This window comes from Bombina bombina, chromosome 2 (genome assembly GCF_027579735.1).
Source record: "Bombina bombina isolate aBomBom1 chromosome 2, aBomBom1.pri, whole genome shotgun sequence".
NCBI classification, from domain to species: Eukaryota; Metazoa; Chordata; class Amphibia; order Anura; family Bombinatoridae; genus Bombina; species Bombina bombina.
In genome coordinates this window covers 652,529,361-652,556,610 of record NC_069500.1, presented here as the reverse complement: position 1 = coordinate 652,556,610, position 27,250 = coordinate 652,529,361, and the positions used below count along the sequence as shown (strand labels likewise).

Genomic DNA, 27,250 nt, shown 5'->3' with positions numbered 1-27,250 from the left:
TGTAACAGTCACGACTGCGGCTGCTTTTTGGTTTGACGCTCTAGAAGAGTCTCTTAGAACTGAGACCTCTTTAGAGGAAATACAGGATAGAATTAAGGTGCTGAAGCTGGCTAATTCTTTTATTACTGATGCTCCTTTCAGATAACCAAGTTATCGGGATTCTCCATCTTAGCACGAAGAGCTTTATGGTTAAAATCTTGGTCTGCAGTTGTGTCCTCTAAATCCGAGCTTTTGGCTATTCCTTTCAAGGGAAAGACCCTATTCGGGCCTGATTTGAAAGAAATCATTTCTGATATTACGGGAGGTAAGAGTCATCTCCTCCCTCAAGACAAAACATCTAAGCAAAGTGGACGACAGAGTAATTTTCGTTCCTTTCGTAATTTCAAAGGAGTCCCCCCTTCCTCTGCCGCTACAGGAAGGGAAATATTCTCAATCCAAAGCCACCTGGAGACTCAACCAGGCTTGGAACAAGGGTAAACAACCCAAGAAGCCCGCTGCTGCTCCCAAGACAGCATGAAGGGGCGGCCCCCGATCCGGGACCGGATCTAGTAGGGGGCAGACTTTCTCTCTTTGTCCAGGCTTGGATAAGAGACGTTCTGGATCCCTGTACACTAGAAATTGTGTCATAAGGGTATCAGTTGGAGTTCAAAAATTCCTTCCCAAGGGGAAGGTTTCTTCTTTCACAATTGTCTGTAGACCAGATAAAAAGAGAGGTGTTCTTACGTTGTGTAAAAGACCTCTTCACTATGGGAGTAATTTGTCCCGTTCCAATAGATGAACAGGGGCAGGGATTTTACTCAAATCTTTTTGTGGTTCCCAAAAAAGAGGGAACGTTCCGACCCATTTTAGATCTCAAGAGTCTAAACAAGTTTCTCAGTGTTCCATCCTTCAAGATGGAGATTATTCGGACAATTCTGCCATTGATCCAGGAGAGTCAATTTATGACTACCGTGGACTTAAAGGATGCATATCTTCATATTCCTATCCACAGAGATCATCACCAGTTCCTGAGGTTTGCCTTTCTGGACAAACATTTTCAGTTCGTGGCCCTTCGTTTGGGCTGGCCACGGCACCCAGGATCTTCACAAAGGTTCTAGGGTCTCTGCTGGCGGTTCTCAGGCCGCAGGGCATTGCAGTGGCGCCTTATCTGGACGATATTCTAATCCAGGCGGCCTCTTAGCGGACAAAGTCTCATACCGACATTGTTCTATCCTTTTTAAGGACTCACGGGTGGAAGGTGAATCTAGAAAAGAGTGCACTAATTCCACAGACAAGGGTTCCTTTCCTGGGAACTCTAATAGACTCTATATCCATGAAAATCTTTTTGACGGAAGTCAGAAAGTTAAAAATGGAGATTATGCAAATTTGTCTCCTCATATAGATCTGGATCAGGAGACAAGGGACTCTCTTCTTTGGTGGTTGTCGCCGGATCATCTGTCCCAAGGGACCCACATGGGTGATAGTGACAACGGACGCCAGTCTACTAGGATGAGGAGCAGTCTGGAATTCCCTGAAGGCTCAGGGTGTGTGGACTCGTTCAGAGTCTCTACTTCCAATCAATATTCTGCAGCTGAGAGCAATATTCAATGCGCTTCAGACTTGGCCTCAGTTGGCTTCGGCCAAATTCATCCATTTTCAGTCAGACAACATCACAACTGTGGCTTACATCAATCATCAGGGAGGAACAAGGAGTTCCTTAGCGATGACAGAAGTATCCAAGATAATTTGGTGGGCGGAGGCTCACTCTTGTTATCTGTCAGCAATCTACATCCCAGGAGTGGACAACTGGGAAGCGGATTTTTTGAGCAGACAGACGTTTCATCCGGAGGAATGGGAACTCCATCTGGAGGTCTTTGCCACCCTGACTCTCAGATGGATCAGACCGGCGCTGGATCTTATGGCATCTCGTCAGAATGCCAAGCTCCCGAGATACGAATCCAGGTCCAGGTTTCCTCAGGCCGAACTGATAGATACCTTGGTAGTGCCTTGGTCGTTCAACCTAGCTTATGTGTTTCCACCGTTTGCTCTCCTTCCCTGGGTGATTGCTCGGATCAAACAGGAGAGGGCTTCGGTGAGTCTCATTGCTCCTGCGTGGCCTCGCAGGACTTGGTATGCCGATTTGGTGGACATGTCCTCTCTGCCACCGTGGAAGCTTCCATTGAGGCAGGACCTTCTCCTTCAGGGACCCTTCCATCATCCGAATGTAGTTTCTCTGCAGCTGACTGCTTGGAGATTGAACGCTTGATTTCTCTTGTTAAGTGTATCCAGTCCACGGATCATCCATTACTTGTGGGATATTCTCCTTCCCAACAGGAAGTTGCAAGAGGATCACCCACAGCAGAGCTGCTATATAGCTCCTCCCCTCACTGCCATATCCAGTCATTCTCTTGCAACTCTCAACTAAGATGGAGGTCGTAAGAGGACTGTGGTGTTTTATACTTAGTTTATTTCTTCAATCAAAAGTTTGTTATTTTTAAATGGTACCGGAGTGTACTGTTTATCTCAGGCAGTATTTAGAAGAAGAATCTGCCTGCGTTTTCTATGATCTTAGCAGAAGTAACTAAGATCCTTTGCTGTTCTCACATATTCTGAGGAGTGAGGTAACTTCAGAGGGGGAATAGCGTGCAGGTTTTCCTGCAATAAGGTATGTGCAGTTAAAATATTTTTCTAGGGATGGAATTTGATAGAAAATGCTGCTGATACCGAAGTAATGTAAGTAAAGCCTTAAATGCAGTGATAGCGACTGGTATCAGGCTTATTAATAGAGATACATACTCTTATAAAAGTGTAATATAAAACGTTTGCTGGCATGTTTAATCGTTTTTTATATATGTTTGGTGATAAAACTTATTGGGGCCTAGTTTTTTTCCACATGGCTGGCTTGAATTTTGCCTAGAAACAGTTCCCTGAGGCTTCCACTGTTGTAATATGAGTGGGAAGGGCCTATTTTAGTGCTTTTCTGTGCAGAAAAATTACAGACACAGACATCCAGCTTCTTCCTGCATGATCCAGGACTTCTCTGAAGGGCTCAAAAGGCTTCAAAAGTGGTATTGAGGGAGGTAAAAAGCCACAGTAGAGCGAGTAGAGAGAGAAAAACGTTTTTGTCATTTGTTATTCCGTTTTTGGTATTAAGGGGTTAATCATCCATTTGCAAGTGGGTGCAATGCTCTTCTAACTTATTACATACACTGTAAAAATTTCGTTAGTGTAACTGCATTTTTTCACTGTTATTTCAAAATTTTGGAAAATTTGTGTTTCTTAAAGGCGCAGTAACGATTTTTATATTGCTTGTAAACTTGTTTTAAAGTGTTTTCCAAGCTTGCTAGTCTCATTGCTAGTCTGTTTAAACATGTCTGACACAGAGGAACCTACTTGTTCATTATGTTTGAAAGCCATGGTGGAGCCCCATAGGAGAATGTGTACTAAATGTATTGATTTCACCTTAAACAGTAAAGATCAGTCTTTATCTATAAAAGAATTATCACCAGAGGGTTCTGTCGAGGGGGAAGTTATGCCGACTAACTCTCCCCACGTGTCAGACCCTTCGCCTGCCGCTCAGGGGACGCACGCTAATATGGCGCCAATTACATCAGGGACGCCCATAGAGATTACCTTGCAGGACATGGCTGCAATCATGAATAATACCCTGTCAGAGGTATTATCTAGATTGCCTGAATTAAGAGGCAAGCGCGATAGCTCTGGGGTTAGAGATACAGAGCGCGCAAATGCTGTTAGAGCCATGTCTGATACTGCGTCACAATATGCAGAACATGAGGACGGAGAGCTTCAGTCTGTGGGTGACATCTCTGACTCGGGGAAACCTGATTCAGAGATTTCAAATTTTAAATTTAAGCTTGAGAACCTCCGTGTATTGCTTGGGGAGGTATTAGCTGCTCTGAATGACTGTAACACAGTTGCAATTCCAGAGAAATTGTGTAGGCTGGATAGATACTATGTGGTGCCGGTGTGTACTGACGTTTTTCCTATACCTAAAAGGCTTACAGAGATTATTAGCAAGGAGTGGGATAGACCCGGTGTGCCCTTTTCCCCACCTCCTATATTTAGAAAAATGTTTCCAATAGACGCCACTACACGGGACTTATGGCAGACGGTCCCTAAGGTGGAGGGAGCAGTTTCTACTTTAGCAAAGCGTACCACTATCCCGGTTGAGGACAGTTGTGCTTTTTCAGATCCAATGGATAAAAAATTGGAGGGTTACCTTAAGAAAATGTTTATTCAACAAGGTTTTATTTTACAGCCCCTTGCATGCATTGCGCCTGTCACTGCTGCGGCTGCGGCATTCTGGTTTGAGGCCCTGGAAGAGACCATTCAGACAGCTCCATTGAATTAAATTATTGACAAGCTTAGAACGCTTAAGCTAGCTAACCCATTTGTTTCTGATGCCATTGTTCATTTGACTAAACTAACGGCTAAGAATTCCGGATTCGCCATCCAGGCGCGTAGGGCGCTATGGTTTAAATCCTGGTCAGCTGACGTGACTTTAAAGTCTAAATTACTCAACATTCCTTTCAAGGGGCAGACCTTATTCGGGCCTGGCTTGAAGGAAATTATTGCTGACATTACTGGAGGCAAGGGTCATACCCTTCCTCAGGACAGGGCCAAATCAAAGGCCAAACAGTCTAATTTTCGTGCCTTTCGAAATTTCAAGGCAGGAGCAGCATCAACTTCCTCCGCTTCAAAACAAGAGGGAACTGTTGCTCATTCCAGACAGGCCTGGAAACCTAACCAGTCCTGGAACAAGGGCAAGCAGGCCAGAAAGCCTGCTGCTGCCCCCAAGACAGCATGAAGGAACGGCCCCCTATCCGGAAATGGATCTAGTGGGGGGCAGACTTTCTCTCTTCGCCCAAGCGTGGGCAAGAGATGTTCAGGATCCCTGGGCGTTGGAGATCATATCTCAGGGATATCTTCTGGACTTCAACGCTTCTCCTCCACAAGGGAGATTTCATCTTTCAAGGTTATCAGCAAACCAGATAAAGAAAGAGGTATTCCTAAGCTGTGTGCAAGACCTCCTAGTAATGGGAGTGATCCATCCAGTTCCGCGGACGGAACAGGGACAGGGATTTTATTCAAATCTGTTTGTGGTTCCCAAGAAAGAGGGAACCTTCAGACCAATCTTGGATCTAAAGATCTTAAACAAATTCCTCAGAGTTCCATCATTCAAAATGGAAACTATTCGGACCATCCTTCCCATGATCCAAGAGGGTCAGTACATGACCACAGTGGACTTAAAGGATGCCTACATTCACATACCGATTCACAAAGATCATCATCGGTTCCTAAGGTTTGCCTTTCTAGACAGGCATTATCAATTTGTAGCTCTTCCCTTCGGGTTGGCCACTGCCCCGAGAATTTTTACAAAGGTTCTGGGCTCACTTCTGGCGGTTCTAAGACCGCGAGGCATAGCGGTGGCTCCGTATCTAGATGACATCCTGATACAGGCGTCAAGCTTTCAAATTGCCAAGTCTCATACAGAGATAGTTCTGGCATTTCTGAGGTCGCATGGGTGGAAGTGAACGTGGAAAAGAATTCTCTATCACCACTCACAAGAGTCTCCTTCCTAGGGACTCTTATAGATTCTGTAGAGATGAAAATTTACCTGACGGAGTCCAGGTTATCAAAACTTCTAAATGCTTGCCGTGTCCTTCATTCCATTCCACGCCGTCAGTGGCTCAGTGCATGGAAGTAATCGGCTTAATGGTAGCGGCAATGGACATAGTGCCATTTGCGCACCTGCATCTCAGACCGCTGCAATTATGCATATGCAGACCTAGTGGACATGTCATCTCTTCCACCATGGACTCTGCCTCTGAGGCAGGACCTTCTAATACAAGGTCCTTTCAATCATCCAAATCTAATTTCTCTGAGACTGACTGCATGGAGATTGAACGCTTGATTCTATCAAGGCGTGGCTTCTCCGAGTCAGTCATTGATACCTTAATACAGGCTCGGAAGCCTGTCACCAGGAAAATCTACCATAAGATATGGCATAAATATCTTTATTGGTGTGAATCCAAGTGTTACTTAAACTTAAACTTGGTTCTTAAAGTTCTTCAGGGAGTTCCGTTTGAACCCCTTCATTCCATTGATATTAAACTTTTATCTTGGAAAGTTCTGTTTTTGATGGCTATTTCCTCGGCTCGAAGAGTCTCTGAGTTATCTGCCTTACATTGTGATTCTCCTTATCTGATTTTTCATTCAGACAAGGTAGTTCTGCGTACCAAACCTGGGTTTTTACCTAAGGTGGTTTCTAACAGGAATATCAATCAAGAGATTGTTGTTCCATCATTGTGTCCTAAGCCTTCTTCAAAAAAGGAACGTCTTTTGCATAATATGGACGTAGTCCGTGCCTTGAAGTTTTACTTACAGGCTACTAAAGATTTTCGTCAAACAACTGCCCTGTTTGTCGTTTACTCTGGACAGAGGAGAGGTCAAAAAGCTTCGGCAACCTCTCTCTCCTTTTGGCTTCGGCGCATAATACGCTTAGCCTATGAGACTGCTGGACAGCAGCCCCCTGAAAGGATTACAGCTCATTCTACTAGAGCTGTGGCTTCCACCTGGGCCTTTAAAAATGAGGCCTCTGTTGAACAGATTTGCAAGGCTGCGACTTGGTCTTCGCTTCACACCTTTTCAAAATTTTACAAATTTGACACTTTTGCTTCTTCGGAGGCTGTTTTTGGGAGAAAGGTTCTACAGGCAGTGGTTCCTTCCATTTAAGTTCCTGCCTTGTCCCTCCCGTCATCCGTGTACTTTAGCTTTGGTATTGGTATCCCACAAGTAATGGATGATCCGTGGACTGGATACACTTAACAAGAGAAAACATAATTTATGCTTACCTGATAAATTTATTTCTCTTGTAGTGTATCCAGTCCACGGCCCACCCTGTCCTTTTAAGGCAGGTCTAAATTTTAATTATACTACAGTCACCACTGCACCCTATGGTTTCTCCTTTCTCGTCTTGTTTCGGTCGAATGACTGGATATGGCAGTGAGGGGAGGAGCTATATAGCAGCTCTGCTGTGGGTGATCCTCTTGCAACTTCCTTTTGGGAAGGAGAATATCCCGCAAGTAATGGATGATCCGTGGACTGGATACACTACAAGAGAAATAAATTTATCAGGTAAGCATAAATTATGTTTTTATCTAAGCAACGGTTCTCTGATTCGGTCATTGATACCTTGATCCAGGCATGTAAGCCTGTTACTAGAAAGATTTACCATAAGATATGGCGTAAGTATCTTTATTGGTGCGAATCCAAGGGCTACTCATGGAGTAAGATTAGGATTCCTAGGATTTTATCTTTTCTCCAAGAAGGATTGGAGAAAGGGTTATCAGCAAGTTCCTTAAAGGGACAGATTTCTGCTTTATCTATTTTGCTACACAAACGTCTGACAGATATTCCGAATGTTCAATCTTTTTGTCAGGCTCTGACTAGAATCAGGCCTGTGTTTAGACCTATTGCTCCTCTTTGGAGTTTGAATTTAGTTCTTAAAGTTCTTCAAGGGGTTCCGTTTGAACCTATGCATTCCGTAGATATTAAGTTGTTATCTTGGAAAGTTTTATTTTTGGTTGCTAACATTCAAACAACAAACAATACTAACATTAACAAAACATATCTTATACGGACTCAGATCCTTGCTTGCTTTTTCATTAAGAGGTTTCCAGCAAAAATATTAATCAGGAAATTATTGTTCCTTCATTGTGTCCTAATCCTTCTTCAAAGAAGGAGCGTCTGTTGCATAACTTGGACGTGGTCCGTGCCCTGAAGTTTTACTTGCAGGCGACTAAGGAATTTCGTCAATCATCTTCATTATTTGTTTTTTCTGGGAAACGTATGGGTCAGAAAGCTACGGCTACCTCTCTCTCTTTCTGGCTGAAGAGTATCATCCGTTTTGCATATGAGACTGCTGGACAGCAGCCTCCTGAAAGAATTTCGTCTCATTCTACTAGGGCTCTGGCTTCTTCATGGGTTTTTAAAAATGATGCTTCTGTTGAACAGATTTGCTAGGCTGCAACTTGGTCGTCTCTTCACACTTTTTCCAAATTTTCCAAATTTGATACTTTTGCCTCGTCTGAGGCTGTTTTTGGGAGAAAGGTTCTTCAAGCAGTGGTGCCTTCCGTTTAGGTTCCTGTCTTGTCCCTCCCTTTCATCCGTGTCCTATAGCTTTGGTATTGTATCCCATAAGTATGGATGAAATCCGTGGACTCGTCATATCTTGTAAAAGAAAAGGAAATTTATGCTTACCTGATAAATTTATTTCTTTTACGATATGACGAGTCCACGGCCCACCCTGTCATTTTTTAGACAGGTCTTTATTTTTGTTAAACTTCAGTCACCTCTGCACCTTGGCTTTTCCTTTCTCTTCCTCGAATGACTGAAGTGGGAGGGAATGGAGGAGCTATATATACAGCTCTTCTGAGGTGCTCTTTGCCTCCTCCTGCTGACCAGGAGGCGATATCCCATAAGTAAGGATGAAATCCATGGACTCGTCATATCGTAAAAGAAATAAATTTATCAGGTAAGCATACATTTCCTTTTTTCAGAGAATTTGACAAAACAAATGGAAAGACAGCCTGACCTGTTGGCTTTAACTGAAAGTTTTTTCCCACCTTCTTTCTGTTCTAAAGATTAGTTTAAAATCTTGTCTACATGAGTTTACGTTAGATTATAGAGTGTTCATTAAGAAAAATGAAAAGAATTATATGAATATAGTACTCCCTTATAAAATATTTTATATTAGGAAATAAATACTATATATATATATATATATATATATATATATATATATATATATATTTCTACATATTTTGGAGAGGTACGTTTCAGGAAGCATTTATTTGCTTTTGCACAATTATTAAGTAAAGGGACATTAAGTAAAGGGACATTAAACTGCTGGGCACAACTACAGTAGTAGGTTTAGTACTCACAATGGTATTTCCTTCTGCTCCTGCAATTTGCCTTTCTTTTATTTTAACCCTTACTAGTGCTGATTAGTGAATCTCTGTATCTTCAAACTAATGTGGTTGTTTATCAAGTACAGGACAGGTTTTCATTATAGCTGAACTAGAGCACAGGTGAAATAATCAGCTGATGGGTGAGAGCAGGTTAGTAGCTATGGTTACTGATCAGCTGTTTATTTCACCTGTGCTCTAATTCAGCTATAATGAAAACCTGGCCTGTTGGGGGTACTTGAGGACCGTGGTTGAGAAACACTGGTTTAGCATACTTTATCTTGGAGCTTAAGTATTCGCGCGCGCTGTAAAAATAGCAGTGCATATTCACAGACAAGTGACGTCTTTTTGACAAGCCATATTATGCACTTCAATACAGAATGGGAGCTGTACATTTTTGCAGTGGCTGCAATGCTTTTCATGACTCATTATTATTATTATTATTATTATTATTATTTATGAGGTGTTTTTTTTATATTTTTTATTTCATTTTTAAACTGTTAAAAAAAATTAAATAACTGCACAACGTAAAGCTTCCACTGTCTGTCTGGCAAGCTTAACTAAAGTGCAAGGTGCCTCTGTGAAAAAGCTGTAAACACCCTTGATCTGTGAAGGCGCACCACTTCTTCCGCAGGATGTTAGAATATGCCTGCTCCAAGATGGTGCCACCCAGTATGAGAATACGAAGCATCACCAAGCAGCACTTGTTATGAGTTAAAATAAGCGTGGCTTTAAAAACAGCCTCAGGCACAAGAGGAAAATCAATATCATGGTGATTAAGAACCATTCTACTGTAGTTGTACCCAGCAGTTTTAAGAGACAGTCTACTCCAGAATTAAATTGTAAAGTTTTTTAAAATTTCCTGCCCTATCTGAATCATGAAAGTTTAATTTTGACAAGACTGTCCCTTTAATGTTCTATTAATTTGTAATGATCCTAAAGACAGGTTTCATCTGAAAATATTCGGTTGCACGTTTCTATTTCTTATTGGTTGTGTCAACATTTATATATCAAGTTTAGTACCATATTGTTGCTTCTAACAAGTAGTTCTGATAACTACATTGTTTATTTTGTAGATAATTTATGAGGAATTTTATTTCTTCTGTTTTTAGGGCTGAAGCACTTGCCTTTGAAATCAAAGAACAACAAGGGCAGCTTGCAGACTATAACATGGTATTTTTAATTACATTATTTACATTGTTATATATATATGAGAAGGTTTTTCACTTGTTGCGCCAGTGATGAACAGTTGCGATGTTGATATGATTAAACTTGTTACAGAGTAGATAATTACTGTTTAACATGCAAACAAACAGAACAAAACAGCATGGGTATGTCAGGAGGGGTAGTTGGAGACCAATATGTTTCCCTATTACAGACTAAAACCAGGGTTGCCTTGCTACTCGTGTGGAGCTTTAGCAGGTGGAACAGCCACTTCATGCTTGACTATTTTGAGGCTTATGTCCACCATGAGTTGTTTCCAGTTTGCTCCTTAATGTATCTAATTAATAGAGTGAGTGCAGACCATGGCTACATAGACCATGTTGTGTCATTTTCTTTAGTGATCTGCATTTATTATTATTATTTGTATTATTATTTGTTTACTTGAAGCCCTTTGAAACCATCATGGAAGTGAGCAATAGGGTGCTACCTGATACAGCAATACATGCTAATGTAGTTGTTTAGCATCATTTATTTTAGTATCTATTTCAGATAAAGAATTGATCACCAAGCTATAATTGCATGCTCTAATACGTTAGAGCAGACATCCTCAAACTTGGCCCTCCAGAGGTTTTGGAACTACATTTCCCATGATGCTCAGCCAGCATATCAGCTGGCTGAGCATCATGAGAAATGTAGTTCCAAAACCTCTGGAGGGCCAAGTTTGAGGATATCTGCGTTAGAGCATGTAATTTTATCACCAGCAACCCTCGCAAAGTACTGCTCATGAGCCACAGAGCACTGCTGGTCCTGTGCAGCACTTTAACTATGTGTTTAACCCCTTTGTCTTGGTTAAGCACATAGATGTGCAGTGTTGCTATTTTTAAATTATATACTCTAAAGAATTTAAAGCACATATTTTTTTCACTATATCAGCCCTTTAAACATTTCCCATTTTCATACTATGGAACTTTCAGATTCGTAAGAATTACCATGTGAACATGCCTTGCATTTATGAAGAGCATTTAAGCACTTTTGAAGTCAGAAAAGTTTTAGATCATAAATAACATTTGAGTGTCCTCTAATGGAAGAAGTTAATAAAATTGTTATGCTTTGGTATGAGAATTAAGCTACAATTGATGATAATATTTTTTTTCCAGCTTGTGGATAAGCTGAATACAAATACTGACATGGAGGAAGTTGTGCAAGATTACAACATGGTGAGTATCTGGGGCAGGGTGTTTAAAATATTTTGTGTAAAATAACAGCAAAAGGCAACAGTGAAGGGATGTGTGTAATGTGCTGTGGAGCTAATATCACAGTCGTAAAGAAATCTATTAAAGGAATAGTCTAGACAAAATTAAACTTTCAGAGCTTGCAATTTTAAGTAACTTTATAATTTTCTTCTGTTATCAATTTTTCTTCGTTCCGTTGGTATTTTTTATTTGAAAAAGCAAGAATGTAAGCATAGGAGCCGGCCCATTTTTGGTTCAGCACCTGTCTAAATGTAGCCACCAATACGCATGTGCTACCCAGGTGCTGAACCAAAAATAGGCTGGCTCCTAAGCTTATATTCAAATAAAGATACCAAGAGAACAAAGAAAAAAAAATTATAATAGGAATAAATTAGAAAGTTGCTTAAAATTGCCTGCTCTATCTGAAGCATGAAAGTTTAATTTTGACTAGACTATTCCTTTAAAGTCACATTGACAGTGCAGATATTCTAGTAAAAAAAACTGCTGCTCTTATGGCTAAAAAGAATATATTGATATTCAATATGTTAAATATGATCTCAAGGTTTTACTTCTTTTTCTTTCAACTTTATTTTATTTATTTTTACACGTTTTTTGTTTTTTTAATTATTTTTGTAAGTGTTTATAGTAAAGACTGACGTATAACTGTTTAGTCATAAATGTGCCCTAGGCTTTTTTGCAACAATAGTTTTCCTTAAACAAATCTACATTAGTGGAAAGTGACTTACCTAGTTTCTTCTGAGATGTCTGTACAGATTAGTAGGCATTGGTTTCTAGAGTATCAGCTCTATGAAAATACACTGTATATTTTATTATACTGTATAATCAGTAGGTAATTTAAACAAATGATACACCTAGGCCCCAATTTATCAAAGGTCTTGCGGACCTGATCCGACACTGCGAATCAGGTCCGCAAGACCTCGCTAAATGCGGAGAGCAATACACTCTCCGCATTTAACATTGCACCAGCAGCTCACAAGAGCTGCTGGTGCAACGCCGCCCCCTGCTGACTCGCGGCCGCCAGCAGGGAGGTGTCAATCAACCCGATCGTATTCGATTGGGTTGATTTCCGGCAATTCCTGTCCTCTTGCTCAGAGCAGGCGGTCAGGGTTATGGAGCAGCGGTCTTTAGACCGCTGCTTCATAACTTGTGTTTCTGGCGAGTCTGAAGACTCGCCAGAAACATGGCCCTTCAAGTTCCGTACGGAGCTTGATAAATATGGGCCTTAAACTATGCATGTGTTCTAAAGATTAGATTGTAATGCTATCATTCTTTTTTATCACTTTCCTATGTGTGTAGTAGCATTTTACAGACATTATAAAAAATATTGTAAATGTGTAGTTTTCCAGAAAACAAACTTTTTTTTTTTTACAGCTAAAAATTCAGAATGATCGAGAAGCTCAGAGCATAGATGTTATTTTCACTGAAAGACAAGCGTAAGTAGTAAGAGCATATGTTGTTGTTGCCAATTGTGTGGCATTTGTCTGCTACAGTCCCCGCTGAATACTATTCTCTATATGCATATGCTGTATACTGCTGTTGATATCATACAAAATATCTAGAAGAACAAACAATGATTGCCTAATAACAGTAGTTCTCTGTAAATTATTGAAACAGAAAGAGAATGCTTGTTTTTATTGGTGAGCACACTTACACCAAAATGTGAATTTTGAAAAGAAATTGTAACATAAGAGTTACTGAGATGTTTAAAGGGACAGTCTATTTCAGCATTTTTATTGTTTAAAAAGATAGATAATCCCTTTATTACCCATTCCCAAGTTTTGCATAACCAACATGGTTATATTAATATATTTTTTTACCACTGTGCTTACCTTGTATCTAAGCATATGTAGACTGCCCCCTTATTTCAGTTCTTTCCGTTTTCTTGACAGACTTGTATTTTTGCCAAACAGTGCTGATTCATAAATAACTCAGGAGTGAGCACAATGTTATCTATATGGCACACATGAACTAGTGCTGTCTAGCTTTGAAAAACTTTCAAAATCCACTGAGATAAGAGGCGGCCTTCCAGGGCTTAGAAATCAGCATGTGAGCCTACCTAGGTTTAGCTTTCAACAAAGCATACCAAGAGAACAAAGCAAATTTGATGATAAAAGTAAATTGGAAAGTTGTTTAAAAAATTGCATGCCCTATCTGAATCATGAAAGTGTAATTTTGACTAGACTGTCGCTTTAAGTATTCAAAGGGTAATTGGGACTTTCATCCAGTTTTTTTAATTTTTTAATTATTTTTCATTGAGGAAATGCACAATACAATTATTATTCTGTCATACATGGAAATACAAACAAGGAAAATAGAAGCATTGCTTAACAGTAATCCTCATTTTTGTCCCTATTAACATAACATAATTTATGCTTACCTGATAAATTCCTTTCTTCTGTAGTGTGATCAGTCCACGGGTCATCATTACTTCTGGGATATTACTCCTCCCCAACAGGAAGTGCAAGAGGATTCACCCAGCAGAGCTGCATATAGCTCCTCCCCTCTACGTCACTCCCAGTCATTCGACCAAGGACCAACGAGAAAGGAAAAGCCAAGGGTGAAGTGGTGACTGGAGTATAAATTAAAAAATATTTACCTGCCTTAAAAACAGGGCGGGCCGTGGACTGATCACACTACAGAAGAAAGGAATTTATCAGGTAAGCATAAATTATGTTTTCTTCTGTTAAGTGTGATCAGTCCACGGGTCATCATTACTTCTGGGATACCAATACCAAAGCAAAAGTACACGGATGACGGGAGGGATAGGCAGGCTCTTTATACAGAAGGAACCACTGCCTGAAGAACCTTTCTCCCAAAAATAGCCTCCGATGAAGCAAAAGTGTCAAATTTGTAAAATTTGGAAAAAGTATGAAGCGAAGACCAAGTTGCAGCCTTGCAAATCTGTTCAACAGAGGCCTCATTCTTGAAGGCCCAAGTGGAAGCCACAGCTCTAGTAGAATGAGCTGTAATTCTTTCAGGAGGCTGCTGTCCAGCAGTCTCATAAGCTAAACGAATTATGCTACGAAGCCAAAAAGAAAGAGAGGTAGCGGAAGCTTTTTGACCTCTCCTCTGCCCAGAGTAAATGACAAACAGAGAAGACGTTTGTCGAAATTCCTTAGTTGCCTGTAAGTAAAATTTTAGAGCACGGACTACATCCAGGTTGTGCAGTAGACGTTCCTTCTTTGAAGAAGGATTTGGGCATAAGGAAGGAACAACAATCTCTTGATTGATATTCCTGTTAGTAACTACCTTAGGTAAGAACCCAGGTTTAGTACGCAGAACTACCTTATCCGAATGAAAAATCAAATAAGGAGAATCACAATGTAAGGCTGATAATTCAGAGACTCTTCGAGCCGAGGAAATAGCCATTAAAAATAGAACTTTCCAAGATAACAACTTTATATCAATGGAATGAAGGGGTTCAAACGGAACGCCCTGTAAAACATTAAGAACAAGGTTTAAACTCCATGGTGGAGCAACAGTTTTAAACACAGGCTTAATCCTGGCCAAAGCCTGACAAAAAGCCTGGACGTCAGGAACTTCTGACAGACGTTTGTGTAACAGAATGGACAGAGCTGAGATCTGTCCCTTTAATGAACTAGCAGATAAACCCTTTTCTAAACCTTCTTGTAGAAAAGACAATATCCTAGGAATCCTAACCTTACTCCAAGAGTAACCTTTGGATTCACACCAATATAGGTATTTACGCCATATCTTATGGTAAATCTTTCTGGTAACAGGTTTCCTAGCCTGTATTAAGGTATCAATAACTGACTCAGAAAACCCACGTCTTGATAAAATCAAGCATTCAATTTCCAAGCAGTCAGCTTCAGAGAAGTTAGATTTTGATGTTTGAAGGGACCCTGTATCAGAAGGTCCTGTTTCAGAGGTAGAGACCAAGGTGGACAGGATGACAAGTCCACCAGGTCTGCATACCAAGTCCTGCGTGGCCACGCAGGTGCTATTAGAATCACTGATGCTCTCTCTTGTTTGATTCTGGCAATCAATCGAGGAAGTAACGGGAAGGGTGGAAACACGTAAGCCATCCTGAAGTCCCAAGGTGCTGTCAGAGCATCTATCAGGACTGCTCCTGGATCCCTGGATCTGGACCCGTAACGAGGAAGCTTGGCGTTCTGTCGAGACGCCATGAGATCTATCTCTGGTTTGCCCCAACGTCGAAGTATTTGGGCAAAGACCTCCGGATGAAGTTCCCACTCCCCCGGATGAAAAGTCTGACGACTTAAGAAATCCGCCTCCCAGTTCTCCACTCCCGGGATGTGGATTGCTGACAGGTGGCAAGAGTGAGACTCTGCCCAGCGAATTATCTTTGATACTTCCATCATAGCTAGGGAGCTTCTTGTCCCTCCCTGATGGTTGATGTAAGCTACAGTCGTGATGTTGTCCGACTGAAACCTGATGAACCCCCGAGTTGTCAACTGGGGCCAAGCCAGGAGGGCATTGAGAACTGCTCTCAATTCCAGAATGTTTATTGGCAGGAGACTCTCCTCCTGACTCCATTGTCCCTGAGCCTTCAGAGAATTCCAGACGGCACCCCAACCTAGAAGGCTGGCGTCTGTTGTTACAATTGTCCAGTCTGGTCTGCTGAATGGCATCCCCCTGGACAGATGTGGCCGAGAAAGCCACCATAGAAGAGAATTTCTGGTCTCTTGATCCAGATTCAGAGAAGGGGATAAGTCTGAGTAATCCCCATTCCACTGACTTAGCATGCACAGTTGCAGTGGTCTGAGGTGTAAGCGTGCAAAGGGTACTATGTCCATTGCCGCTACCATTAAGCCGATTACCTCCATGCATTGAGCCACTGACGGGTGTTGAATGGAATGAAGGGTGCGGCAAGCACTTTGAAGTCTTGTTAGCCTGTCCTCTGTCAGGTAAATCTTCATTTCTACAGAATCTATAAGAGTCCCCAGGAAGGGAACTCTTGTGAGTGGAACGAGTGAACTTTTCTTTTCGTTCACCTTCCATCCATGTGACCTTAGAAATGCCAGCACTAACTCTGTATGAGACTTGGCAGTTTGAAAGCTTGAAGCTTGTATCAGAATGTCGTCTAGGTATGGAGCTACCGAGATTCCCCGCGGTCTTAGTACCGCCAGAAGAGCACCCAGAACCTTTGTGAAGATTCTTGGAGCTGTATCCAATCCGAATGGAAGAGCCACAAACTGGTAATGCCTGTCTAGGAAGGCAAACCTTAGGTACCGATAATGATCTTTGTGAATCGGTATGTGAAGGTAAGCATCTTTTAAATCTACAGTGGTCATGTACTGACCCTCTTGGATCATAGGTAAAAATGTCCGAATAGTCTCCATCTTGAACGATGGAACTCTTAGGAATTTGTTTAGGATCTTTAAGTCCAGGATTGGTCTGAAAGTTCCCTCTTTTTTGGGAACCACAAACAGATTTGAGTAAAACCCCTGTCCCTGTTCCGATCGTGGAACTGGATGGATTACTCCCATTAACAAGAGCTCTTGTACGCAGCGTAGAAACGCCTCTTTCTTTGTCTGGATTGTTGACAATCTTGACAGATGAAATCTCTCTCTTGGAGGAGAGTATTTGAAGTCCAGAAGGTATCCCTGAGATATTATCTCTAGCGCCCAGGGATCCTGAACATCTCTTGCCCAAGCCTGGGCGAAGAGAGAAAGTCTGCCCCCCACTAGATCCGATCCCGGATCGGGGGCCCTCAATTCATGCTGTTTTAGGGGCAGCAGCAGGTTTCCTAGTCTGCTTGCCCTTGTTCCAGGACTGGTTAGGTTTCCAGCCTTGTCTGTAGCGAGCAACAGCTCCTTCCTGTTTTGGTGCAGAGGAAGTTGATGCTGCTCCTGCTTTGAAATTACGAAAGGAACGAAAATTAGACTGTCTAGTCTTGGCTTTGGCTTTGTCCTGAGGCAGGGCATGGCCTTTACCTCCTGTAATGTCAGCGATAATCTCTTTCAACCCGGGCCCGAATAAGGTCTGCCCTTTGAAAGGTATATTAAGCAATTTAGACTTAGAAGTAACATCAGCTGACCAGGATTTTAGCCACAGCGCCCTGCGTGCCTGAATGGCGAATCCTGAATTCTTCGCCGTAAGTTTAGTAAGATGTACTACGGCCTCCGAAATGAATGAATTAGCTAGTTTAAGGACTCTAAGCCTGTCCGTAATGTCGTCCAGAGTAGCTGAACCAATGTTCTCTTCCAGAGACTCAATCCAGAATGCCGCTGCAGCCGTGATCGGCGCAATGCATGCAAGGGGTTGCAATATAAAACCTTGTTGAACAAACATTTTCTTAAGGTAACCCTCTAATTTTTTATCCATTGGATCTGAAAAAGCACAGCTATCCTCCACCGGGATAGTGGTACGCTTAGCTAAGGTAGAAACTGCTCCCTCCACCTTAGGGACCGTTTGCCATAAGTCCCTTGTGGTGGCGTCTATTGGAAACATTTTTCTAAATATCGGAGGGGGTGAGAACGGCACACCGGGTCTATCCCACTCCTTAGTAACAATTTCAGTAAGTCTCTTAGGTATAGGAAAAACCTCAGTACTCGTCGGTACCGCAAAATATTTATCCAACCTACACATTTTCTCTGGTATTGCAACTGTGTTACAATCATTCAGAGCCGCTAACACCTCCCCTAGTAATACACGGAGGTTTTCCAGTTTAAATTTAAAATTTGAAATATCTGAATCCAGTCTGTTTGGATCAGAACCGTCACCCACAGAATGAAGCTCTCCGTCCTCATGTTCTGCCACCTGTGACGCAGTGTCTGACATGGCCCTAATATTATCAGCGCACTCTGTTCTCACCCCAGAGTGATCACGCTTACCTCTTAGCTCTGGTAATTTAGCCAAAACCTCAGTCATAACAGTAGCCATATCCTGTAATGTGATTTGTAATGGCCGCCCAGATGTACTCGGCGCTACAATATCACGCACCTCCCTCTGAGCGGGAGATGTAGGTACTGACACGTGAGGCGAGTTAGTCGGCATAACTCTCCCCTCGTTGTTTGGTGAAATTTGTTCAATTTGTACAGATTGACTTTTATTTAAAGTAGCATCAATACAGTTAGTACATAAATTTCTATTGGGCTCCACTTTGGCATTGCAATAAATGACACAGGTATCATCCTCTGAATCAGACATGTTTAACACACTAGCAAATAAACTTGTAACTTGGAAATACAATTCAATTAGAATAATATTAAAACGTACTGTGCCTTTAAGAAGCACAGAAGATCTATGACAGTTGAAAATTAATAAATTGAAACAGTTATAGCCTCAATCCTTGTAAATAACACAACTTTAGCAAAGGTTTAATCCCATTAGCAAAGATAACAAATTCTGAAAGCAGGAAACAAATTACAGAATAAACGTTTTTTATCTCAGTCAAACTATAATTCTCACAGCTCTGCTGAGAGAAATTACCTCCCTCAAAATAAGTTTTGAAGACCCCTGAGCTCTGTAGAGATGAACCGGATCATGCAGGGAATACAATGAGTTGCTGACTGAAATATTTGATGTGTAGTAAAAGCGCCAAAAAACGGCCCCTCCCCCTCACACACAGCAGTGAGGGAGAACAGAAACTGTCAGAAAACAGATTAAGCAACTGCCAAGTGGAAAAATAGTGCCCAAACATTTATTCACTCAGTACCTCAGTAAATGAAAACGATTTTACATTCCAGCAAAAACGTTAAACATAATCTCTAGTTATTAAACAGCTTTATGTATTTCTTACAGTGTAATTCTAGTGAAGTACCATTCCCCAGAATACTGAAGTGTAAAGTATACATACATGACATTATATCGGTATGGCAGGATTTTCTCATCAATTCCATTGTCAGAAAATAAAAACTGCTACATACCTCTATGCAGATTCATCTGCCCGCTGTCCCCTGATCTGAAGTTTACCTCTCCTCAGATGGCCGAGAAACAGCAATATGATCTTAACTACTCCGGCTAAAATCATAACAAAAACTCTGGTAGATTCTTCTTCAAACTCTGCCAGAGAGATAATAACACACTCCGGTGCTATTTTAAAATAACAAACTTTTGATTGAAGATATAAAACTAAGTATAATCACCATAGTCCTCTCACACATCCTATCTAGTCGTTGGGTGCAAGAGAATGACTGGGAGTGACGTAGAGGGGAGGAGCTATATGCAGCTCTGCTGGGTGAATCCTCTTGCACTTCCTGTTGGGGAGGAGTAATATCCCAGAAGTAATGATGACCCGTGGACTGATCACACTTAACAGAAGAAAAGTAAGGGCCACTCTTGGGTCATAAAAAAGAGATATAGGAATGTTGTAAATTTAAAATGAAACAAAACAGTATGAGCCATACAATGTGATTGTTGTACTGACATTTAAAGAAAATAATAGAAAAATACAAGCACTGCTTGGAAAACATTTCTGTAAGTCTTAGACAAAGATCCTCGCTTTTGTCCCTGTTAGTGCTAGTTCGGGCCACTCTTGGGTCCCTAATTTTAATATAAAGAAGGGATTCCAGGGATATTGGTATAAACTTAGAACAAAGCTAAACTGTTGAGCCAAATGTTAGGACATTGTTATGGCCCAAATTAAGGGCCAAAACCAAACCTTTTGGTGTTAATTTAAAGTTTAGATGTATAGCACCTTGTTCAGATATTTTTCCAGGTGGGAAGGGGGGACATGTATACTATATGGAAAGGGATGTAGAAAGGAGAGTGTACGCCAAGTTGAGTATTGAACAGAGGGGATGTGAGCTACTGTATGTTAAAATTTTAGAGAGATTCCCTACTTTGAGCACTGGATCAGATATATGGGTTTTAACAATACACTGAGGCTAAGTATTTGTAGGTAAAAAATGCTTATAGTTCCTCATGGGGTATATAAATGTGTGATTATCTGCCAGTTTAAAAGGATATTTGAGCTACAGTGGGGCAAAAAAGTATTTAGTCAGCCACAAATTGTGCAAGTTCTCCCAGATCGAGGGAGATTATCAGTGGTCTTATATGTCTTCCATTTTCTAATTATTGCTCCCACAGTTGATTTCTTCACACCAAGCTGCTTGCCTATTGCAGATTCAGTCTTCCTAGCCTGGTGCAGGTATACAATTTTGTTTCTGGTGTCCTTCGACAGCTCTTTTGTCTTCACCATAGTGGAGTTTGGAGTGTGACTGTTTAAGGTTGTGGACAGGTGTCTTTTATACTGATAACAAGTTCAAACAGGTGCCATTAATACAGGTAATGAGTGGAGGACAGAGGAGCCTCTTAAAGAAGAAGATACAGGTCTGTGAGAGACAGAAAGCTTTCTTGTTTGTAGGTGACCAAATACTTATTTTCCACCATAATATGCAAATAAATTCTTTCCAAATTAGACAATGTGATTGTCTGGATTTGTTTCCACATTTTGTCTCTCATAGTTGAGGTATACCTATGATGAAAATTACAGGCCTTTCTCATCTTCTTAAGTGGGAGAACTTGCACAATTGGTGGCTGACTAAATACTTTTTTGCCCCACTGTATGTCTTGTTTGTCTCTCCCGAGGTTAGCAACATATTAATTAAATATGTCTCGCCTATATCGTGAGCAGCATAAGAGTAGAAGCCACATAGTCATTAAAATTAAGCCTAGGGATCATTATCCAGCCTATTGCCTCATTAGAATAAATGTAACTATAATATAGTCAAGAAAACAGAAAGAAAGAAAAAGTAAAAACAAGAACCATAAAACATTTGTAGGTAACATTTTGTTAACTAGGCTAAAGATAACGGAGCCAACACATCAGAACATAGGTGAATGTCCCAATCATATCATCCTCACTGTTGAACAGATGGCGACCACGACAAATTACGTGTATTTTAGGAGCCCCAGGATTTTGTTTGTAAGGGAAGTTTAGTCTTACTCGCATTGTGGGAGTCTCTTAGTAAGAGGCAGTTATGGTGATTCATGAGAGATCGGGGGCCAAAGTCCTCTTCTTCTAAAGTCTCTACAAGGAGGTTTGAGGGCCGTGTATTGCCATACCGTTTGTGATAGACCTCGGATTGCAAATCAATCTCTCAAGGCGTCATCTGGATCGGTGATGTTGATTAAGGAGCATGCTTGTTTTTTTGCAGTCATGGCATCCAGCTTCCAGTCGGCCATGCATAATGGTAAGTATCCTCCCGTCTGTGTAAAGTCCCTTTGAGAGCCAGAAGGTTCCTTAGTGAGTGTCATTGATTTCATTGAGCGCCTTTCATCTGAAACTGCTGCGGGAGATTTATGCAGGTTCTCTGATGGCACCCTTTCATGTAGTAGCCTGTATGGTGTCACAGAGCTAATCCCCAAGTACCAAGGCCCTACCTGCCAGATGACGGTGTCGGGTAAATTTATCTCCCTCTGCCAGTGTAATTGCTGTATTTGTGGCAGTAAGGCGGTTCATTAGGTAATCTAATGATATTTTATTTAAAATATGTTGACAAAGTTCTTAAAACTTAGCCATGTGGATACGTAGGCTGTTCTGTGGAACTGCTCTCCGTACGGTAGCCATTTTAGCTGTAAGGTGGTAAAGGTCTTTCGTTTGAGCTCCTCTTTCTTAAATGTTGTCTTCTCCTTCCTGCAAGGGAGAGGTAACGATATGGTCTGAGCAAGTGTGCCGGAATGTTTAGGTGATGGCGAAGTACCTTGGAATACCAAGGGGGGTAGCGTTGCCTACCGTGAGATTCCGTCCTAGGCCTCTAATCTCTTTATCTCCAGTATCAAAAATACAGCGTAGATTGAGATGTATAAAGCACCACTGTGTGCCAAAGCTCAGTAACATCAGTAATCAAGGATATTGATTTCAGTTGTAAAAAGTCTCCTATATTCGGCGGGATATCAGAGAATCAGCCACTCAGGATCACGCTAAGACACGCCCCGGACTTTCATCCAGTTTTATCACTTTTATGAATTATAATTTTCAGACATTTGCCATTTTTTATTGTGAAAGGGACAATTAAAGTTATAAATAAAAATGACTAGATGTGTTCTTTTGTGGTAGTAATATCAAATAAGTGTTTTAATGTTATTCCAAATTGTTTTATTTTAGATATAAAAATATACTTCAGTGACACCTAATTTCTTTCATAAGGGTGGTGAGTGCCCACGAGCCATTACTCCTGGGAATTCCACTCCTGGCCACTAGGAAGACATAAAAAAATGGTGCTGTTTGATAATTTAAAATAATATGATGGCTAAAACAAAAAGTAAATTCCTGTAAACACATTCTCCTCGGATATTGCAGAGAACTGAATAACAGTGAGTTAAAAAAAAACGGCTGCTAGACTCTCCCCCTCCTCCCCCCTCCCCTCTGCCAGTGAACATCGGGCAGGCAATTGCAACTTAGTTATAGCAGTGAACAGTGAAACATACAGACTGTTGATCTGTTTAGTACATAAAACGTTTAAAATATGTTTGATAAAAGAAGATGCAATTACTGTATTACAAATATAAAATTGATCTTTGTTTTCATATACTGCAATGCACGCTTTGCATTACAGGGAATGAGCATTGACGATTTGCCTGCCCTCTATAACATTAGTAAGAGAAGAAGCTGCCATGCGCATCACATGACTTTGGTGCACACGTGTCACGTGACTGCACTGCCTGTGTGTAACATACGTTACAAAATGGCACCATACATAGGAAAACACAAGCTGTGGATAAGCATAGAAAATATGAGGAGACTTCTTGAAGAGCTTGTAGTAAGATGAACATACAGCATTGAGAACAGTGTATTAGTTTATTTTGATTCCTCAGAAACAGTTAGTTCAGAAAATCTTAAACAGGTGTTAAGTGTTCCTTTAAGTAAGTGGGTGCTCATACCTATTTGATGCCCATTTTCCCCTCAGAGAGCTACTGTTTGGACAGAGGGAAGCTTATGGAGTATGGGGTAGTGGCACATTTACACCCAGTGGAGTTAGTCACAGACCTACCACAGGTGTCGCACGGACCGGTTGCTATCCTCCTGTTGCATCATGGTTATACTCCACATACAAAGATCCTCTGCTGCCTCGTGTACAGCACTGGATTAACTATCTACTAGAAGCATTATATTTCTGCGGATGGGATGTCCAGTAGTGTGGGTGCTTTTCAGGCAAGTATGAAGTTTTTTAATATGGGCACTCACTTAAGCTTATTGGCTGTAAGTAGGTACTCTCTGTGTTGTACATCATAGCCAGGGGACTATTGTCACAGGTATTTTTTATTATATTATATATTGCAAGCTTGTTGATGTAAAACCCCCTGTTCAGCTTTGCAATTCTTGTATGGATTGTTTAATGCATTCTAATCAGACCTATGCTCCTCTTGCTTCTAAGGGTATATTCCCCCCTCTTTTTGTTCTATACAAGGGAGTTCCTCTGATTTTGCTCCAGAATTTAAAGATTTTGTACGACCTACTGTATCTGAAATGTTGGCTGCTATACCTCCTCTAAGTAAGGGTAAGAGTTGGTTTCTGTTAATCCCTCATATAATGTATCTTATTTAAATAGATCTAAGTCTGTTAAACTGCATGTGGCATTATCAGCCCTATGCAGTAGGGAGCAAATGCATTGTTGCCCAGTGATAAGCACGGCCGCCTAGCAACCATGGGGTTGAGAGTTCAGATCCTGCTAAGGTTGCTGATGTCTTATTAGACATGGTTTCTAAGTCTAGGCTTTTGTCCCTTCCTTTTCAGGGAACATTTTTGTTTGGGCCTAGTCTGGATGCTATTATTTCTTCTGTTACTGGAGGTAAAGGAACTTTTCTTCCTCAGAACAAATAGTCTAATGGAGGGATCAGGGCTTTTTACATTTTCATTATTTTCATCAACCTAGGAACCTAAAGTCCTCCTCTTTCTATCAGAAACAGGGCCCTTCTAGATTTTCCTGGAATCTTAATTTAAATTGGATAAACAGTCTTAAGAAATCTGTCTCCTCTACCTATTCAGTATGAGTGTGCAGCCTTTCTTTCTAGATCCATGAGTTCTGTTTCATGTTCCAAAAAATCCTGTAAAGGCAAGAGTGTTCTTTCAGTTTGTCTTAGATCTGGAAGCTGTGGGAATATATAGCCCCAGTTCCAAGGTTAGAAAAAGGCCAGATGTTTTATTTCAACCTTTTCATCGTTCCCAAGAAAGAGGGTACTTTGTTTCTAATATTTGCTTTCCTGGACAAGCATTTTCATTTTGTTTTTCTTCCATTTGGTCTGGCTATTGTTCTAGTCTGGAATAAGAGCCTATGGTAGTTTTGTGTTTTCTTTTCCCGGATGATATCTTGATAGAAGCTCCATTAAACTGTATCTCATATCTTGTTGTTTCTTCAAGACCATGGTTGGAGAATCGTTTTTTTCCAAAGAGTTTTTTCTTTTCATACCAGGATTATATTCCTAGTTGTCATTATAGACTAAATCTCTAGATGGCTATTTTTGTCAAACCATAGGAGATGGAAGTTCATTTCAGCTTGTTTGAATCTTCAGTTCTTTCTGTCTTTGTAGTTCTTTGCATGGAGGTGTTAGGTCTGATGAATGCAGAATCAAATGCTATTCCATTTGCTTGATTTCACATGAGGCCTTTTTATCTTCGTCAGTGATACAGGGATCATACTCCGTTATCTTAGAAAATCTTTCTGGATTTTTTAGCAAGACGATTCCTGATGGATTATTCAACAGTGCTTTGTTCTAGGGGCATTCTTGTTTGTCCTAATTGGATTATGATCTTAACAAACACAAGTCTTTCAGGTTAGGGTGCAGTCTGTGGTTTTCGGAGAGTGCATGGAGTTTGCAAGGGTACCAATAAATGTTTGGAACTCCATGAGACCTTCAGGGCTCTTCAGCGCTACCCTCTGTTGAAGAGAGACTTATCTGACAATGTCACAGTGGTGTATTACATCTATCATCAAGAAGGAACTCGCAGTTCCCTGGCAATGATGAAGGTGTCCTAAAATTTGGGCAGAGACAAATCTCTGTTAAATTTCTGCAGTTCATATTTGAGGTGTGAGGAAGTTTCTTCATCCGGGGTGTGTTTTTTTTTTGTGTGGAAGTTTTCTATCAAATTGTGGATCGATGGGGTCTGCCAGAAAATAGATTTGATGGCTTCTTGGTTGACAACACTCTCCCCAGCTATTTATAGAGGTTCAGTGATCCACAGGCGGAGCTTGTGGTTGTTTTAGTAGTTTCTTGCTTGTTTGGTCTGGCTTAGATTTTTCTTTCACTATTTCTGTTACTAAGAGTGATAGCCAGGATAAAACAGGAAGTATCATCAGTAATTCTGATTGCTCCAGCTTGGCCTTGCAGGACTTGGTCTGTAGATATGGTGCAGATGTCCTGTTGTCTTCCATGGCCTCTTCCTCTGCGCAACAATCTGTCACAAGGGCTGTTTTTTTTCATCAGGTTCTAAATTCACTCAACTTGATGGCTTGGAGATTGTATGCTTAGTTTTAGATTTTTTTTTTTTTTCGAATTCTGTTATTAAGACCTTATTTTAGGCCCCTAATTCTGAGACAAGGAAGGTTTTTCATAGGGTTTGGTTGCCCTTTATGTCTTATTGTGTGAAGTATGGTTTTTAGCTGGCACTTATTTAGAATTCCTTGAATTCTTCAGGATAGTTTGGATAAGGGTTTATGCACCAGTTTTTTTAAAGAGCCAGTTTTCGGCCTTTTTTAGTTTTGTTTCTCAATAAGATTCCTAGACTTCCTGACGTTCAAAGTTTTGTCCCAGCTTTTGTCAGGATAAAGCCAGTGGTTAACCAATTTCCCTTCTTTGGAACCTTAATTTGGCTCTAAGAATTTTGCAGGTTAATTTTTTGAGCCTATGTACTATTTGGTTACTCAGTTTTTGTCTTGGAAAGTTTTGTTTATTTTAGCATTTCCTGCTATTAGAGGAATTTTTGTTTTGCCTGCTCTTTACTGGAGACCTCTTTATCTGGTTTGCCATCATGATAAAGCAGCTTTGGGAGCTATTTTTTTTTTTTTGTCCTAATCCAAAAGATACTATGGAGATGCGTCTTCATATGTTTGATGTTGTTGGGGCTTTGATATTCTATTTATGGTCTTCTAGGATTTTTGACAATCCTCTTGCTTTTTGTTTTTTTTTCTGGTATTAGAAGTTTTGTGTTGTCTTGAAGCTTTTGATTTATAATTTATTTATTTTTTTGGAGGTGGGTTAGCCTCCTCTAAAACATCTTTCCGCCCATTCTACTAAGTCAGTAGTTTTTACCTGGGCTATTTAAAATGAGACTTATTTTGTTTAAATTTACAAGACAGCTGCTTGGGTCCAGACTAGTGTTGCCTAGCAGATAGTTATCTGCTTTACAAGCTGAAAGCTGCATGTTTGAGGGCAGTTATGCGCGCTTGTTCTTCTTTTTATAGCTTTTCCAGATTCTTTCTTTCTAATGTTTTTGCTCTTTCTGGTGTGGCTTTTGGTAGGTAAGTCTTTCAAGCTGTAGTTTCTGGACATTAGTTATTAAAAAAGAGGGTTGTGATTTAAAGGATATATAAAGTATAATAAAAAGTATGTTTTCCCACCCTCATTTCCCAGGTGAAAAGGCTTGTGGACTTTTACCACCTTTATGAAAATTTTTTTTTTTTGCTCTTGTCCTTTCCTACCTTTTCTTCTTCTTTAAGCTTGGCTATACTTCATACTGGTTTACCAGTGAGGTGGGAGTTTTTTTTTGAGAGGGGGTTCTGAGGTTTTCGTGACATTTGGAAAAAAAAAACAGCATCAAAACCGACATCAGCATTAGGTCTAAAACATCAACTGCATTAGTTGTTTTTAAACACTAGGAGCAATATCAAAAATGACAAACCTCATTTTTCAACCTTAAGCAAACATTATATTGTATTGAGTCCCTCTGTATGTATGTCATGGTCACTCTTGGACCTTTTACAGGAGTACAACTAAAAG

General features: G+C 40.6%; 1 protein-coding gene across 2 annotated transcripts in view; it reads left to right on the top strand.

The window, feature by feature from the left end:
• IFT74 (intraflagellar transport 74) overlaps window positions 1-27,250 on the top strand; it is a 414,649-nt gene that overhangs the window by 34,155 nt on the left and 353,244 nt on the right. For both annotated transcript variants that reach the window (XM_053702593.1, XM_053702594.1), the window contains 3 exons: window positions 10,082-10,142; window positions 11,291-11,350; window positions 12,758-12,819. In XM_053702593.1, the coding sequence (XP_053558568.1) occupies window positions 10,082-10,142; window positions 11,291-11,350; window positions 12,758-12,819 (183 nt within the window). The remainder of the gene's footprint in view (window positions 1-10,081; window positions 10,143-11,290; window positions 11,351-12,757; window positions 12,820-27,250) is intronic.